This window comes from Aquarana catesbeiana, linkage group LG02, assembly GCF_042186555.1.
Source record: "Aquarana catesbeiana isolate 2022-GZ linkage group LG02, ASM4218655v1, whole genome shotgun sequence".
Classification (NCBI taxonomy): Eukaryota; Metazoa; Chordata; class Amphibia; order Anura; family Ranidae; genus Aquarana; species Aquarana catesbeiana.
The window spans coordinates 124,619,984-124,638,536 of record NC_133325.1 but is presented as its reverse complement, the minus strand read 5'-3'; the positions used below and the strand labels follow the sequence as shown (position 1 = coordinate 124,638,536).

Genomic DNA, 18,553 nt, shown 5'->3' with positions numbered 1-18,553 from the left:
CAAGATAACTCACTATGAAGCTACTCTCTCGCTGGCACAGAATGCTGCAGAATCTCAGGTTGCAGAAGGGGAGCGATATCTCAATGGTCCTGCACGTGAGTGGCTTTATAGGACAGGACAAGACAAGTTGTCTCGTGGCAAGCCAGTTATCGAGTTGTTCCAGCAACAGGACTTCTTCTCTGATATGGCCCCTAATTTAAATTTGACGGTTTGGAAAGAAGGAAGCATGTGATTTCTTTACATAACACACTCACATAACCTTTCTCGAATTTGGTTAAGTGAGTTTACAATAATCTAACATGCTAGACTTCTTGGCTAATACATGACAATAATTTTGCAATGTTGGTGAGTAGTACTAGTAAATTGACAGGCTGTATCACTGTTCATACTGGTGCAGATCTCAACACATCTGTGACCACTGTGTTCAGGAGACAAGTAGGATCTAGGACTTATACAACAAGATTGCATTGCAGTGCAGTCAAAAGCTAGAAATAAGTGAAATAAAACAGTCATATATTAACAAAAAATAAATTAATTCAATGTAACAATTACTGAACAACAAAATTCAAATACAAGATTCCCTGGTAAGGGAAGGCACTTTAAGTAATACTCACAAGAGTATTTACATTATAGTTGTAGTCTCAGAAAGTCAAGAATTTGCAGGTCAGCACAAGTTTATACAGGAATATTGGAGAACATTACCAGCAGGATTATTTTAAAATGGCACCAAGTAAAAGGAGCAGACTGTTGCACTGCAAATTGTTGCATGGCTTTATTCAGAGTCCATTAAAAAGGTTTCGAAGTCGGGATCCAAGTCTGAAACTAGGGCATCAACAAAGTCATCCACCGAGGGGCACTTCTGTAGCATGCCTGTGGACAAACATAAGCAACATTAGCACGGTTAAAATGTCTGATCTGGATAGCACATCCCATTTTTTATTCTGTATTATTCTATCATCTGTTCATGATCAATTCCCATTGCCTTCTTTTTCCCTCCCCTACTGCTACCTGTCTTTGACGTCCCCTTGTTTTTGATCAGCTCACACTCTGCCTCCTCACTCTTCCACCAATGTTCTTTTTTTTTGCTCCCCCCCCCCCCCCCCATACAAGTTCAGCTCACACACTGCTTCTTTCTCATGCCACCCCAGTTAGCGGTTTCTCCCAACGTCCCATGGTCAGTTGTTGCACACTCTGCCCTCTGCCATGATCAACTACTCATACCCCTTATGTTACCTACTCTACAGTGCCTTGCAAAAGTATTCACCCCCTTGGCTTTTTACCTATTTTGTTACATTACAGCCTTTAGTTCAATGTTTTTTTTCTATCTGAATTACCGGTATATGTGATAGATCAGAACACAATAGTCTAAGTTGGTGAAGTAAAATTAGAAAAATATATACATAAAACTAATTTTTCAGAAATAAAAAAATGATAATTGGCATGTGCGTATGTATTCACCCCCTTTGTTTTGAAGCCCATAAAAAGCTCTGGTGCAACCAATTACCTTCAGAAGTCACATAATTAGTGAAATGATGTCCACCTGTGTGCAATCCAAGTGTCACATGATCTGTCATTACATATACACACCTTTTTGAAAGGCCCCAGAGGCTGCAACACCTAAGCAATAGGCACCACTAACCAAACAAAGCCATGAAGACCATGGAACTCTCCAAGCAAGTAAGGTACAACGTTGTAAGAAGTACAGGGTTAGGTTATAAAAAAATATCCAAATCTTTGATGATCCCTAGGAGCACCATCAAATCTATCATAACCAAATGGAAAGAACATGGCACAACAGCAAACCTGCCAAGAGATGGTCGCACACTCACGGACCGGGCAAGGAGGGCATTAATTAGAGAGGCAGCACAGAGACCTAAGGTAACCCTGGAGGAGCTACAGAGTTCCACAGCAGAGACTGGAGTATCTGTACCTAGAACGACAATAAGACGTATGCTCCACAGAGTTGGGCTTTATGGCAGAGTGGCCAGAAGAAAGATATTATTTTCAGCAAAAAACAAAATGGTACGTTTTGAGTTTGCTAAAAGGCATGTGGGAGGCTCCCAAAATGTATGGAGGAAGGTGCTCTGGTCTGATGAGACTAAAATTGAATTTTTTGGCCATCAAAGAAAACGCTGTGTCTGGCGCAAACCCATCACATAACATCACCCAAAGAACACATCCCCACAGTGAAACATGGTGGTGGCAGCATCATCCTGTGGGGATGTTTTTCAGCAGTCGGGACTGGGAAACTGGTCAGAGTTGAGGGAAAGATGGATGTGCTAAATACATGGATATTCTTGAGCAAAACCTGTACCACTCTGTGTGTGATTTGAGACTAGGACGGAGGTTCACCTTCCAGCAGGACAATGACCCCAAACACAGTGCTAAAGCAACACTTGAGTAGTTTAAGGGGGAACATGTAAATGTGTTGGAATGGCCTTTTCAAAGCCCAGACCTCAATCCAATAGAAAATCTGTGGTCAGACTTAAAGATTGCTGTTAAAAAAAAAAAAAAAGGGGGTGATTGGCGCTGTTCCACTGAAATTGTCTAATGTGCAAAAAGCTAATGTGATGTATCAAGTAAACTGTGAAAAACATTAAACATAAATATCAATATGTAGGATGGAAAAAAACACAACCGTGTGGGAATTCCTGAAGTGTGTGTGACAAATGCCCACATACATATAAAGTGCAGCGTGTATTAACTCCTTATTAAACAAAAGGTGATCTAAACCTTGTAAGTGAGTATAAAAAGGTGATTTGAATACCCAAAAAATCTATCAGAAAATCCTTAAAAAACATATACTATGCATAAAGAACACCAATTGTGCATAAATTAGAACAAAAATAAAACTAAAAATATGAAAATAAAAATAAACATAAAAACCTATAATCGTGAATGCACATAAAGAATTTAAAATTAATCATAAAATCTTCAGTCCACAAAAAGTCCCAAAAAAGGGAAAATATATATATCTGTAGATGATCAACTATACACCCATGCTTTTTTGCCAAAACACGAGAGTGTGAGGCATTTTGAGTCGATGGATGGGCCTGCGGGGATTGACTGGAGCCAGCCCGGATACCGGGAGCGGAGATTCGAATAAGGAGCTTTCACCAAGGACCATTGCTGCAGGATACAGCTGACAGGCTTGATACCCCTGCAGGGGTGATTTCTTCCGGTGAGTGAGGGCACATTGGGGGGCCTTTGGAAGGCTGGAAGATTTCACGTCACTAAGAGCACTGCTAGATGGTTTGAAGAGACTCACTACTTGCACTTTAGGAAGAACGTTTTCAACATTTTTATTTTTTTATTTTTATATTTTCCCTTTTTTGGGACTTTTTGTGGACTGAAGATTTTATGATTAATTTTAAATTCTTTATGTGCATTCACGATTATAGGTTTTTATGTTTATTTTTATTTTCATATTTTTAGTTTTATTTTTGTTCTAATTTATGCACAATTGGTGTTCTTTATGCATAGTATATGTTTTTTAAGGATTTTCTGATAGATTTTTTGGGTATTCAAATCACCTTTTTATACTCACTTACAAGGTTTAGATCACCTTTTGTTTAATAAGGAGTTAATACACGCTGCACTTTATATGTATGTGGGCATTTGTCACACACACTTCAGGAATTCCCACACGGTTGTGTTTTTTTCCATCCTACATATTGATATTTATGTTTAATGTTTTTCACAGTTTACTTGATACATCACATTAGCTTTTTGCACATTAGACAATTTCAGTGGAACAGCGCCAATCACCCCCCTTTTTTTTTTTTTTGACTCTATTCTATTTAGAATCTCACTTTGGTGTGATTCTACGTTGGGGGGCTGCAGTTCCTTTATTACCTAAGCGCGGAGCTATTAGTTTCTTAAAGATTGCTGTTCACAAGCGCAAACCATCCAACTTGAAGGAGCTGGAGCAGTTTTGCATAGAGGAATCCCAGTGGTAAGATGTGGCAAGCTCATAGAGACGTATCCAAAGCAACTTGGGGCTGTGATAGCCGCAAAAGGTGGCTCTACAAAGTATTGACTTTTGGGGGGTGAATAGTTATGCACATTGACTTTTTCTGTTATTTTGTCCTATTTGTTGTTTACTTCACAATAAAAATAAAAAAAAACATCTTCAAAGTTGTGGGCATGTTCTGTAAATTAAATTATGCAAATCCTCAAACAATCCATGTTAATTCCAGGTTGTGAGGCAACAAAACACAAAAAATGCCAAGGGGGTGAATACTTTTGCAAGGCACTGTAAGTTCCCTGGGTCCACAGCCATTGTTCATTTTGTCTCCATCTCCCCTCCCCTCAACCAATCCATACCAGCTGCTATTCTATTTTTTCTTTCCTCCATAATCAGCTCAGACAGTAGTCTACGATCAGCTCCCGCCCTACCCCCATGATTACCGTATTTATCGGCATATAACACGCACAGGGGTATAACACGCACATTCATTTTAAGAGGGAAGTTTTAGGAAAAAACTTAAATTTTAAATAAGGAACTTTGAAGCAAAATAAAGGTCAGTGCCCATCTGCAGCCTCACCATTGCCATCAATGCAGCCTGATTAATGCCCACCTGCAGCCTCACAAGTGCCATCAATGCAGCCTTATTAGTCCACCCCCCCCCCCCCCCCGCTGCCTCCGAGGCAGCTGAAATTGAAGTATTGGCGTATAACACGCACACGCTATTTGCACCCAATTTTCATGGTGAAAAAGTGAGTGTTATATGCCAATAAATACAGTATCTTATACTCATCTCTCACATGATGGCACATTTGACCAAACATTTTCTAAAGCCTAGTGCACACAGGTTGAATGTCGGGCGGCATTGGCAGGTTGGACCAGCCGACATTCGGCCCATGTGTACTGCAGCCTGTTTGGCCGCCTTCTGTCGATGGGGCATGACTGAAAAAGGTCTGCTAATTGGCTCCCGATCAGCGCCCTCAGCCAATGGCTGAGCGCTGACTGGAGTGACCAGAGTGTTCTGGCAGGGGAGATCGCTGTACTAATATCTCATAGTCAGTTGAACATGCTGGGTTGAACAAAAAAAAAAAAAAAACCTATTAGTGTGTACTAGGCTTGCTAGTGTGTGGTAATGCACAACAGCAGTAATGTATACCCGATGAGTAAGAACTTTTTGGTGTGAATTAAGCCCAGAGAGTCTGACTGTGGTGGTGTATGTCGTGGATCTGAAATATATAAATACGCCTTCATTTCAGCAAGATGCTCCCAGGACCTGTTTTTTATTTGCAGTAATGCATACCAGTTAGTTATAAGTCATTCAAAGGCTAAAAAACATTCAGCCGAAACGAACCACTAATGGATGAGCACACATTTGCTAGTCCTTATAAAAGCAAAATACTCAAGGAGATTTCAAAAGTGAAACAGACACAAGTCATTGGCTTTAAAATATGTGAAATGAAGGACCAGCACTGACAAATATGTAGGTTGTTATCGCTCATCCACTTTTGAAAATGCCAGTTGTCTGGCTGTTTTTGGTTCCAATACCTGAGATACTAACCTGAAGTATGCAGGGTGGGTCCAGGATGGGTTCAAGAGAGGTCAAAACCCCAGGTCTGCATATTTTTTCTGTGTCAGTACCTTAGGAAGTACTAAAGACAATCAGCAATGAGTACTACAGATAGTTAAGAGACTTGAAAGTACACTGAACCTGGGTTATGACACTTAAGAATGGTTGGTTCAGACACACCTATTCCCTCAGTTTCTGGACGCAGCAGGCTCCCATAGGGGTGTCCAGACCGTCGGGGAAGGCGACCACCCGAATGTTAGCACTATGCTGTAAACAACATTTCATTGACACTCTTCGAAGTCATCTATATGTATGTAATGGAATGCATTATATTATTGTTCACATATTTCAATTCTATTTGACCAGAACACCTTCTGTCTGGTCGCGTTCTTGTTCTTTTATGTTTAAAAATGTGCTAAAACAATAAAAACTTATTAAACCTAAAGACAATCAGCAAGACAAACAATCAACTAAAATTTGCAGAATGGTCAGCGATCACAGCCTACATATTATGAGTACAGGTACATATATAACAAGAACCTATGACGGTCTGATGCTGTGAATTCCATGCAGCCAAGGCACCATAAAAGTGCACCATGTACAGAACACCTCAAAGATTCTCATTCCCTGCTTGTATGATTGGCTTGTGTTTTTTCAGAATTCTGTATAGAGCTTGAAGTCAAATTTCAGGCACTTTCAGTGCAGTACTTGAATTTTCTGCAGTAAGTTAGAGGTCTATAGGTGAAAGATTTCACATATTTTCATGGATGTCACAATTTAGGTCTTCATTTTGCAACACTGAGACGAATTAGGAAAATGTAGTAGACAAACCACTGTACAGTGCAGTATGCTTCAGACAGTTACTTCAACCACCTATCGTAGTAACTACAGAATAGAAGCAGGCAAATCTCTGGCTGGCTGTGTTTTGTGGGAAATGAACATAAGTTTACGAACACACTCAGACCCCTCATGACATCCCCCTGGGAATATGTACACAGGTTTGTTTACTGGAAGTGCTCTCTTTCACCAGCCTAGGCGCAGGGATGTCATTCTCCTCTCCAATCCATTGAAATAAACCTACATGCTTGGCTGAATCAAATATGCAATTTTTTTTTCTTTGCAGTTGGGTTGCTAACTAAAATCTAATGTTAATTGGCACCTTTAGAAAAACTGTTGTGTAGACTTTCACATGTCTATGGGAAGGCATATTGCAGTGCATACAAATACACACATATAATGAAGCTCAGCATTTGCCAGCTCTGTACCCAAAGCCAGAACCTTCTGTACTCCCCAGACTCCTCTGCTGCTTTGAAGTGGTTTTTTACTCAAGTACTTCCATTGCCAAAGCAAATATGACCCGGCTGTGGACTGACACACCTTGTGTACATCATGCAAAATAAAAATGCCTTCAACAATTCAGCTTGCCTCTGAATAATTATAGGCAACGCTTATTAGGAACACAAACCTTGCCCTACATCCTTGAATAAACACTGCTGGAGCCATTTGGCTTTTGTGAGCTCTCTTTATGGCAGGAGCCTACGGCTCTGACAGTTGAATCAGCAGCAAGCAGAGGAGCCGCAGGCAATCAGGAGCTGTTCTACGAATTGCTCCATTGCTGCTCGAATCGAAAATGAATGTATTGTGCAAGTGTCAGCATGAAGATTCTATATAGTTTAAAAATGAAACTACCAGGTTGGAATAGAGTGGGATCACCATTGGAAGGAATGCCATAAGAATGTGTACTTAGACATTCCATGCAGAATAAAACTTGCTATAAGGCTATGTTATATTGTTTTTTTATTTTACTCATTTATATAAAAGGAACCTATTCTAAAATGAGACCAAACTTCCAGTTCAGGTGACGATCTAATAAAGCAGACCTAGGCTGTTCTGGGGTTTGTTCCTACACTTGTACCCCTGATCACACAATCAGTGTAATCCAGTTATCAGAGGCAGGGATGGGTGAGGTATGCCTCCGATACCGTCAGAGTCTTGACAAGCACTCAAAAGGCTAGTTGAAGGGAGTGTTCCTGGGGCTCAGTGGAAGTGATCTGTTTTCTCAAAGACAGGTCATACATTTTTGTTTAACCAGCAAGTTGAATATAAAAAAAAAAAAAAGATGAGCTGATTCCCCCATCTACGCATTCAATGTGATGAATCCTTCCCACTGAGTTATTGTATTCTGACAGCAGGGAGATCAGTGCCGTTGACTGTAGCCAGTAAGCTGGTTGTATAGAAGTTGATTGATTGACTTTTGTATAACCAGTCTGCCCATACAATCAAAATTTGTCTGGTCCATGCTGAACCGGCTGAATTTCAATCTATGTATGGCCGCCTTAACTGAGATTTATTAGACGTCTTTTTTTTTTTTTTTTAAACTGTTTAACCATAATAAAAACTGTGCTAATTAGGCCCAATAAATCAGTCAAGCTTAGGAATCATCCATACCATGCAAGCATATCCTCCTATGTATGAACAGATTTGTTATTAATAGCTCAAAGGGATCCTCCTCTGATTATCACAATCGTACCTCCAAACCCACCTAAATTTTAACAAAAAATGGCAGATATCTAAAATATGGACTACAGTGAAAACTTTTGGAACTTCTTTTACAAAGGTTAGAGCTTCTATGGGCTTTTAATGCTATCTGTGTGCTAAATTGGAGATTTTCTCTCATGTCCTGTTCAAGTTACAGGGAGGGCACAAACAGGAAATGACATAGAATTTCTCCAATGGGGAATCAACAAAACTCTGTAATTGGTGTCCAAATGCCAAACAATAAAAAAATTAGGGATCATAGACCGCAATTAAATCTTGACAAAGGTTGGCCATACACAGAGCAAATTTCTATCCATCAACCACTGTTTTGATACGGGAACCCCTCCTGCCGGGCCATTGTCTTCTCCCAGCAGGGAAGCCGTCCCTGCTGGGAGAAGACTGTAATTATTGCTAGCGGCTATAGCAGTTGCTAGCAATAATCCGGCAGGCTGGTTGTACCCAAATTGATGGATCGATCAACTTGGTACATTCAGCCTGCCCATTACTGGTTCAAATCTTGGCTGGTTCCTGCTGAACCGGCTGAGATTCGAAACGTGTATGGCTGGCCTAACTCCTACCTATTTAAAACTATGGGAACTGTCTGAAGTTGGGCTTTAGTATAATAGCATTAGGTGGCTAATATGCATAAATAACATTTTTATTTGCATTGATTGAAAAAAAAAAACTAAACAATGTATGATCAGTGATATATGGCACAATGTTTACAAGTGCTGTGACTGATCTGAGCAACTTCTCTCATTTTGTCTTTAATATCTGTGTGAATATTTGAAAAAATATGATTATATTTTTTAGATCTGTTGTGCAAGTTCATTTTTTCTAATCACCTCTGTTAACCACCTTAAAGTGGTTGTAAACCCTTTACACACCACTTTTACCTACAGGTAAGCCTAGAATAAGGCTTACCTGTAGGTACTGGAAATATCTCCTAAACCTACACAGTTTAGGAGATACTTATATACTGAAACAAGGGCAGGATCGTGCTGTTTCTAAAGGGCCCGTGCCATGACCATCGGCTCCCGCGAGCAGTCAGAGAGCCGGAGTCCACGGTCCTGGAAGGAAGAGGGGTGAAGGTGGATGCGGCCACCGACGGGGACATCGTGGGCTTCATTTGCAGGTAAGTTGCACATAATGGGCTAGTATGCGATGCATACTAGCCCATTTTGCTTTTACTTTGCAGGGAACAAAGAGGAAGTAAAACAGATCAGGGTTTACTTCCTCTTTAAGCCACTGATATAAATGACATAATTTCTGCTGGATTCACGAGAAGCGTACATGGAGCAGATGTTCAAGCAGACCAGTACATCAATGCTCAGCACCTGCTCAGACGCTGCCAAAGGTGTCATCAAAAGGGAGCTGAAAGCCACATGTGACTCACAGATCACTATTTGGGATCATTACAGGAAAGTTCACTTCATACACAAGAACCTTCCAAGTGTAGTCTGTTTGCATATTTATATAGAGATTAATTTTGCAAAATGCATCTGTAACACTGTAAAGCGTGTTTACTGCCCATCACCCTAGAAATGTTAATTAGCCGCTGACTACAGAATCACTAGGTTATTGACAGCATAGTTTGGAAGCCAGGAGTCACTGTAGAGAGGCCTCTCCCCAGCCCTGGGCCATTGTCAGACTCACCTTACCCACTTTGATGTTTCTGCCTTCTTAAAAGGAAAACAATTTCATTTAAATGATGTCAGTGACAATAAGTGTTTCTTTCTTGACTGTTTGCAATGAAATGGTGATTTATGTGTTGGAGACATGTGAAAGAGCCTGAACGACAGTGTGCTCAAAACGTGTCGATCGCTCACCCTTGCCATTTTCTACAGTGACTGCGAGCCGCAGGACAAATTCATAGAGAGCAATGCAGAGTACTCATGTTACAGAAAACCAGTACTTAACATGGACATTGCAGTAAAATGCAGAGTCCGCTATAGGGCAGCCATACATGGATCAAAATCTGGCTAGTTCAGCAGGAACCAGGAGAATTTCAATCCGTGTTTAGGCACTGTGGTTGTACAGAAGTCAGTCTACTGATCGGCCGGACTGTCGAATTTTCCCAGTGCAATTAGTGCTGCAGGCTATAATATTCTGATGATGATGGGGAAGTCTCCCTACTGTCAGAATACAACAGTTCAGTGGGGAGGATTCCCCCATCTGCCTCAAATACAGTAAAACCTTGGATTGTGAGCATAGTTCGTTCCGGAAACATGCTTGTAATCCAAAGCACTCGTATATCAAATTTCCCGATAAGAAATAATGGAAACTCAGATGATTCATTCCACAACTATTTATCCATAAGTCCTTCAGTTCATAGTCCATATAAAAAGATTATAGCAATGTGATGGGTTGTGTAACCAATTAAATGTCCATCCACAAATGGCCGCCTCCACAAGGAGATTAGAAGCAAAATCCAGCAGGAGATACAGATTATAAAAGAGAAGAGAGGCGCCTCTAAGTGTAGCAATATGGTTACATTTAATGAAGGTATAACATTTAGCAATTAAAAGAGGCACATCTAAGTATGCAGGCATCTGGGGTAAAGCTGTCCACATAGACCAACCTCCGCACTGCCGGCTCTCACCACTGTCGGTCTGCAATCTTGACTGTGAAGACTAAGTGATCTGAAAGTGAGGCTTCAAACGCTTGTGGAGTGCAGAGTGGAAGGGATGACGTCGATGGCGCGGTGCAGAGGATGGTCTATGTGAACAGCTTTACCACAGATTCTTGCATACTTAGATGTTGCTAAATGTTGTACATTGATTAAATTTAACCATATTGCGCCACTCTCTTCTCTTTTATACTCAGTTGTGAAATAACTACTTGTATATCAAGACATTGCTCTTTTATCAAGTCAAAATTTATTTAAAAACTTTTTTTTATTACTGTATGTGGATGGGGGTGGATGTGGTTTAACCGCAAAAAAATAAGTATCATCTATGGGCTGCTTTATATATCAATTAAGACACAAGAAATTAGAATGGTTTGTGTGTTAGCAGCTTAAGCACATTGTTTTTGTCTATTGTTGTGACTAAGGCCAAGCCATACACAGTGCAGACTTCTTTCCTGCAACCACGGGTTGCAGGAAAGAAATTTGCACGATTCCCCCATCAACACAGACAGTGCTGACAGGGGAAACTCTCCTGCCAAGCAATTGTCTGCTCCCACCGGGAGAAGTCAGTGATTATCACTAGCGGCTATAGCAGCCGCTAGCAATAATCGCAAGAGAATCCGGCAGGCTGGTTGTACCAAGTTGATCGATCAATCAACTTGGTACCTTCAGCCTGCCCATTAACGGTTTGAATCTGCTGAACCGGCCAAGATTCGAACTGCGTATGGCGGGCCTTAGATGACGATCAGATCACATTTTATGGTAAATTACTGCAGAAAACCAGTTAAGTTCAATGGGTTCACATACTTTTTCTTGCCACTGTGTGTAACTAAATAAATATGAGCCAAAAAGCAGAGATTGATGCCAAAAATCTGTTTACTAAGAAGCAGTCTGATTTCACATGTACAAATGCTTTATTTTCAACTGCTGTAAAATAAAACCTAACTTCATGAAACAGATTTGATTTACAGGGAATCGATAAGGCCTCATGCACACGGACGTTTTTACAGCCGCTTTTTTGAGCGTTTTTTGCAGCTTAAAAACGCCTGTCTATGTTAGTCTATGGCTTCATGCCCACCTAGGCATTTTTAAGCTGTAAAAAACCCCAAAACTAGTGGGTTCTGAGAGACGTTTTTCAGCTGTAAAAACGCTCTAACGCTGATAAACATCGATAAACGTTCAAAAACATCGCTCACCAACGTTTTTGATCCATTGAAAAAAAAAAAAAAACGCTAAAAAACGCTAACGCGGGACAATGATGTAAAAAGCTAAAAAACACTATTGCAAAAACGTTGAAAAAAGTTGAAAAAACTCACTGCAAAGCTACTGGCGTTTTCATAACGTTATTTTAACGTCCAGTGTGCATGAGGCCTTGGAGTTATGGCTTGTTTTTTTTAAATATTTTTATTGCGTTAAATTTTTTTGACTGTATGTGTACAATTTTTGCTTTACAGATAGTGTATGAGAAAGGATTCCCAAAGCACAATTGGTGTTCTAAACAGACATCACAGCAGGGAGGGAGGAGCAGTAAGGGGAAGAAACCACTACTCTGACTGAAGTCATTCATGGTTGTAAATTTTAGCTTTAACTACTGAGCTCAGGGAGTAAGGAGAAAACAACAAAGATAAAAAGGCTAGAGAAAAAATATATTTTGAACATTTCAGTCCTGATCATAATAAAGAAATAATATATATTAACCACTTGCCAACCGCCCACAGTACTTTTACTGCGGGCGGGCGGTATAGGCAGGCTGGATCAAGTACATGTACGTCATCAAAGTTAGGGGGTGCCCAGTGTGTTGCTCCATTGGACACAGCAGATTGTTGATCCCGGTACCCGCGGCCCGATGATCATGTGATCATTATGCGATCAAATGATCACAATGTCAAAAAAGTGGTTATGAGTGAAATCATTCAAAACAGTTGTGTTTCCTAGGCTGTAATTGGCCCACAGCTATCACACAGTATATATATATATATATATATAAATGTGGGGAAAAAAAAACTTATTAAAATTTCTCAAAAATATTTATTACATTTTCAAAAAACTGTGACAGAAAAATTACAACTTCAAAAAAACTTGCCATGTCTCTTACTAATAGCCTCAGACTTTCCAAAAAGAAGTCATTTGTGGGTTATTTAAACTGTCCTGGCATTTTAAGGGCTTCAAGATATGATAAAGGATGTCAGTGCACCAGGATTGATAAATTTTAAAATATATGTACACCATAGTTTGTAGACGCTATAACTTTCACACAAACCAATTATTATACAGTACACCAATTGGGATTTTTTTTTCTACCAAAGACATGTAGCAGAATACATTTTGGCCTATGAAGAAATTAGCTTTTATTGGATATGTTTTATAACAAAGTGGAAAATATTGTTTTTTTCCCCACAATTTTCGATCTTTATTCATTTATATTGCAAAAAATAAAACGCCCAGTAGTGATCAAATACCACCAAAGGAAAGATCTATTTGTGTAAAAAAAGCGATAAAAATTAAATTTGCATATAGTATTGCATGACCGCACAATTGCCAGTGCTATGGTTCAGCTGGCACATTGATACAAGTTTGGTGGGAAGGCCCGTGAATCTAAATATTTTGGATGAGGATATAACAATTGGTCTATACAGTCTGAGAGACAGATTCCCTAAGAACCCCTAGGAAGCCTTATTAAATCTTAAACCTCTCTCATGTACCTCCAACCATTTAAAATGAGTGTCTTTCATTTTCACCACAGCCAAGCAAACCGTAGCAACAGCATAGAAATCTGGAGCACCGACTATTGCACAGGTGAAACAAAAAATGGCATTGTATTTATTTATTGTGCATGATAAAAAAAAATATATATATAATTTTTTTAAAATATGGCACCCTTGGATATCCAACTACTTTGGGGGAACTTTCAAAGATACACTATGGTCGCTCTAACTCTCTGAAGCTGACCAGGTTGGAGGTTCATCCTTTGCATGGGGGCCCGCTCTGGCCCAACAACAAGCTATACCCCTTCCTACACCCCTCTGTCTTTTATCTCTTTGCTTATGTCTACACTCGAAGATATATATCTTTTTTTTACATTAGGTTTCTTGTTTTGCCGGTGGTACCCTTACAGACCATGCCTTATTCTTGAAAGCCTTAATGGTATTTAAATATTTTTTACCAAGGATGGGGAACAATGCCACAATTTCCTCTACCCCTTTAAGGGAGGTCAAGTCCTATTAGTTATTGCAGATCCATGAGAATACTTAGAAGGTCTAATGCACTAATAACCGTTTGTCATTACCACCTATTGCACTTAGGCTTGTAAATCTCATGTAGGTCACTTGTCAAAATGTGTATCTCTGCAAGACTAAACAATTGTTGAAGTATAATTAAAGGCAAAACTTTTTTTTTTGTTTTGGTTAGAGGGGAGAGGGATTAGAACAGTCAGTTTTTATTGCTGTCTGTGCCCCCGTTAAGGAAATTCAGCCTCTCTTTTTGTCCTGTTTACCATTATTATTGAAAGTGAAAGTAAAAGAAAATCCCAAATTTTGGGTTGTCCCCAGAAAAGTAATAAAGGGGAAACCTTCCAATGACAACACTAGTTCCGGTGATCTGGGGGTACCCAAGGAATTCCCTTAATTTACAGGGATTTCCTCTAACTTCCTGTTTGGCTAAGGGACAGGATGTGAAGGGAAATCCCGGCAATGAGACAGATGGCGAAAATCACCTGACAGGGGTTATAACCATCCCTTGCTCTATCCAAAATGAAAGTTTTGCCCATAGTTCTACTTTAACCACTTGCCAACCGCACTATAGTCGAATGACAGCTACAGAGTGGCTGGCCAGTTCTGGGAGGGCGTCATTCCGTGATCGCGCTCACCGCAGCGCACTGGTGGCACTCTGTGATTGCAGTGTTCTCCGTACACTGCTGATCACAGAATGAGGTAAAGAGGCAAGCAGCAGCTCTTTACCACGTGATCAGCTGTGTCCAATCACAGCTGTTCGCAATGTAAACAAAAGCCGATTATTCCTTCCCTCATGCTGACAGCATGAGAGGAGAAGAGAGCCGAGAGCTGATAACTGGCTTGTGTAAAAGGGACATGTCTTGATTATCAGTGCAGTTCCAACAGTGCCCACCAGTTTTGCCAATCAGTGCCCATCAGTACCTCCCCATCGGTGTCACCTATCAGTGCCACCCATCAATGCCGCCTATCAGTGCAGCTCATCAGCGCACATCAGTAAAGGAGAAAAATTACCGGTTTGCAAAATTTTATAACAAAACGATGAAAAATCTGATTTTTTCGTCATACTTATCTGTAAAATTCTTTTCTTTGAGTACATCATGGGACACAGAGTTAGGCTAATGCTCATTACCTACTGGGATATAAGCCACCTCTAGGTGAATGGACACTGGTAGACAAAGTCTTAGACAGGAAGTGATCCCCTATATAACCCCTCCCATACAGGAAGTACATCAGTTTTGTAGCAAGCACTGAATCCTCAAAAAAAGAGTGGAGGGATCTCTGTGTCCCATGATGTACTCAAAGAAAAGAATTTTACAGTTAAGTATGACAAAAAAAATCCTATTTTCTTTTTCATACATCATGGGACACAGAGTTAGGCTAATATTCATTACCTACTAGGACATCCCAGATCAATAGCCTTGAGGGGAGGGAGACACCCTTCCAAACAATAGCCATCAGACCTTATACGGCAGCCTGCAGTACACTGCGGCTGAAAGCCAAATCCTCCACTTGATAAAATTTTGTGAATGTTTGCACAAAGACCAAGTAGCAGTCTTACAAATCTTAGCCACAGATACCCGATGGCGAAAAGCCCAGGAGGTTCCTACACCCCTGGTAGAATGGGCTCTCACCCTAAAGGGAGGAGCTTTACATTTAAGACCATAGGCCTGAATGACCAATTGACGGACCCAATTGGCAATGGAAGCCTTGGAAGCTGCCTGCTAGGGATGAGCTCCGGCGTGTTCGCATGGCGCACGTGCCGAGCCCGCCAGGAAGTCGGCACGGCGCAGCGCTAATCACAAGCAGTGAGACATTTCCCGATGTGCGGCTGCAGAGATCGGGAAATGTCTCCCTGCCTGTGATTAGCGCTGCGCCGTGCGGACTTCCTGGCGGGCTCGGCACGTGCGCCATGCGAACACGCCGGAGCTCATCCTTACTGCCTGCGCCTTCTTGGGTCCTTTTGGTAAAACAAAAAAGGAGTCTGATCCTCGGATCTCCGCAGATCTAGACAAATAAACCTTGACTGCCCGGGCAACGTCGTCTCTCTTCCGCCGAACGAGGCTGAGAAAAAAAAAAAAGAAGGCAAAATAATGTCCTGATTTAAATAAAAGGCTGACACCACTTTTGGCAAAAAAGATGGAACAGCTTGTAGAAGGATCAAGTATGGTTACCTACAAGAAAGGGCTGCCAACTCCGACACCCTTCTAGCCGAGGTGATGGCCATCAAGAAGGCTAGCTTGCGTGACAGCAAGTCTAATGGAATTTCCTTGATAGGCTCAAATGGTTGTTCCTGTAACACAAACAGCACCAAGTTCAAGTCCCAAAGACACATAGGTGACCTAATGGGCGGAAGCAAAAGAGTTGCCCCCTGCATAAAGGTTCGGACTAGCGAATGGGAGGCTAAAGGCCTTTGGAAGAATACTGACAGGGACAAAACCTGACCTCTGATTGTACTCAAAGCCAATCTGATTTCCACAGCTGACTGTAGAAAAGAGAGAATTCTCCCAATCACATATTTCCGGGGATGCCATTTTCTGGCTTCACACCAAGCAATATAAGTCTTCCAGACCTTATGTTTTTTTTTTATTTCAGGTACTTATATAGCGCCGTAAATTTACGCAGGGCTTTACATATTTATTGTACATTCATATCAGTCCCTACCCTCAAGGAGCTTACAACCTATGGTCCCCAACACACATTCATACATACTAGGGCCAATTTAGACAGGATCCGATTAACCTACCAGCATGTCATGTGGGAGGAAACCGGAGTACCTGGAGGAAATCCACACAGGCACAGGAAGAACATGCAAACTCCAGGCAGATGGTGTCGTGGTCAGGATTCGAACCAGCTAATCTTTTTGCTGCTAGGTGAAAGTGCTAACCACTACACCACTGTGCTGCCATTATGATAGCTCTTCCTAGTGAGCTTTTCTAGCATTCACTGGTCCCGAGGTGCCACAGTCCTTCAACACCATGGCTTTAATAGCCATGCTGTCAAATTTAGAGAATGTAAATTGGGGTGGAATATAGGACCGTCTATTGTCAATTTAACACTCTCTGGGAACCAGGGCCTTCTGGGCCAGGCTGGTGCCACCAGAATGACTGGAACCCCGTCTCTCCGAATCCTGCACAACAAATGTGAAAGGAGAGGGATCGAAAGGAAGCATAAATCAGGGAGTACTGGCCCCATGGAACTACCGGAGCATCTGCTCCAATTACCAGAAGATCTGACTCTGAAAATACCCACAACTATGGAAGATCCAGAGCTCCATACCTTCCTTCTATTTACTGGAAAAAGAATGGCTGACATGGTGTCCTCATACTATTTAGCCATAGAAAACCAATACTTATCAGTCCCTTGACACTAAACAAGAAGCCGGGTGCAGCTTCTGAGGCACTGGAACCCACAAGAGTGAGATATGGAATTTATGTACAGTATCTGGCAGGAGTTCTGCTTTAATTACACAATTCTGTGTGAGGGTTCAGAGTCCTTACGATTAACACAGCTGTAGAACACACCAAATATCTCACACAGGTCAACATATAGCAAGAAATGGAATAATCAATCACTGTATAGTGTATTACATTTACACTTGTTTACAGTGAGCAGTTGAGCCACAACCAGATGATAAGCTGAGGTCAGTTGCAGTAATCTCCACCAGCGCATAACTGGAATGGAGCCACATTCCCATTTGAAAATAAGGCTAAATATTTAAAACAAAAAGGGTAAATATTTAGACGTGTCCCACTCACGCTCTAAACAGAAACCACGCCATGTCACTACAATGCTAAGCTCTTCATTTGTGCCATTATTCCCTTTGTCTCTCCCAAAGGCAGCTGAATAAATAAAATAGCTTTTATTGAAATAAGGAAGCTATGAAGAAAATGTGGTTGAACATTATAAATGAGTAACCATTTAAATTTTATTTTGTTACCCCAAGGTAGCATCACAATGCCTAAACCACAATCATTACTAATGTAGGCTATAAAGGTCCATAAAGACATGGATGAGCGAGTTTGGGGTTGAGGAACTTGACTGGCCTGCACAGAGTCCTGACCTCAACCCGATAGAACACCTTTGGGATGAATTAGAGCGGAGACTGCGAGCCAGGCCTTCTTGTCCACCAATCAGTGCCTTACCTCACAAATGTGCTTCTGGAAGAATGGTCAAACATTGCCATAGACACACTTAACCTTGTGGACCGCCTTCCCAGAAGAGTTGAAGCTGTTATAGCTGCAAAGATTGGGCCAACTCAATATAGAACCCTACAGACTAATGCCCCGTACGGTCGGATTTTCTGATGGAAAATGTCCGATCGGAGCGTGTTGTCGGAAATTCCGACCGTGTGTGGTCTCCATCGGACATTTTCCATCGGATTTTCCGACACACAAAGTTGGAGAGCAGGAGATAAAATTTTCCGACAACAAAATCCGTTGTCGGAAATTCCGATCGTGTGTACACAAATCCGATGGACAAAGTGCCACGCATGCTCAGAATAAATAAAGAGATGAAAGCTATTGGCCACTGCCCCGTTTATAGACCCAACGTACGTGTTTTACGTCATCGCGTTTAGAACGATCGGATTTTCCGACAACTTTGTGTGACCGTGTGTATGCAAG

At 41.2% G+C, this 18,553-nt stretch overlaps 1 protein-coding gene across 2 annotated transcripts in view; it reads right to left on the bottom strand.

The window, feature by feature from the left end:
* Nucleotides 1-514: 514 nt before the first annotated feature.
* Nucleotides 515-18,553, bottom strand: part of MIPEP (mitochondrial intermediate peptidase) — a 236,515-nt gene continuing 218,476 nt past the window's right edge. For both annotated transcript variants that reach the window (XM_073613434.1, XM_073613433.1), the window contains exon 19: nucleotides 515-870. In XM_073613434.1, the coding sequence (XP_073469535.1) occupies nucleotides 773-870 (98 nt within the window). In that variant the 3' untranslated portion in view covers nucleotides 515-772. The remainder of the gene's footprint in view (nucleotides 871-18,553) is intronic.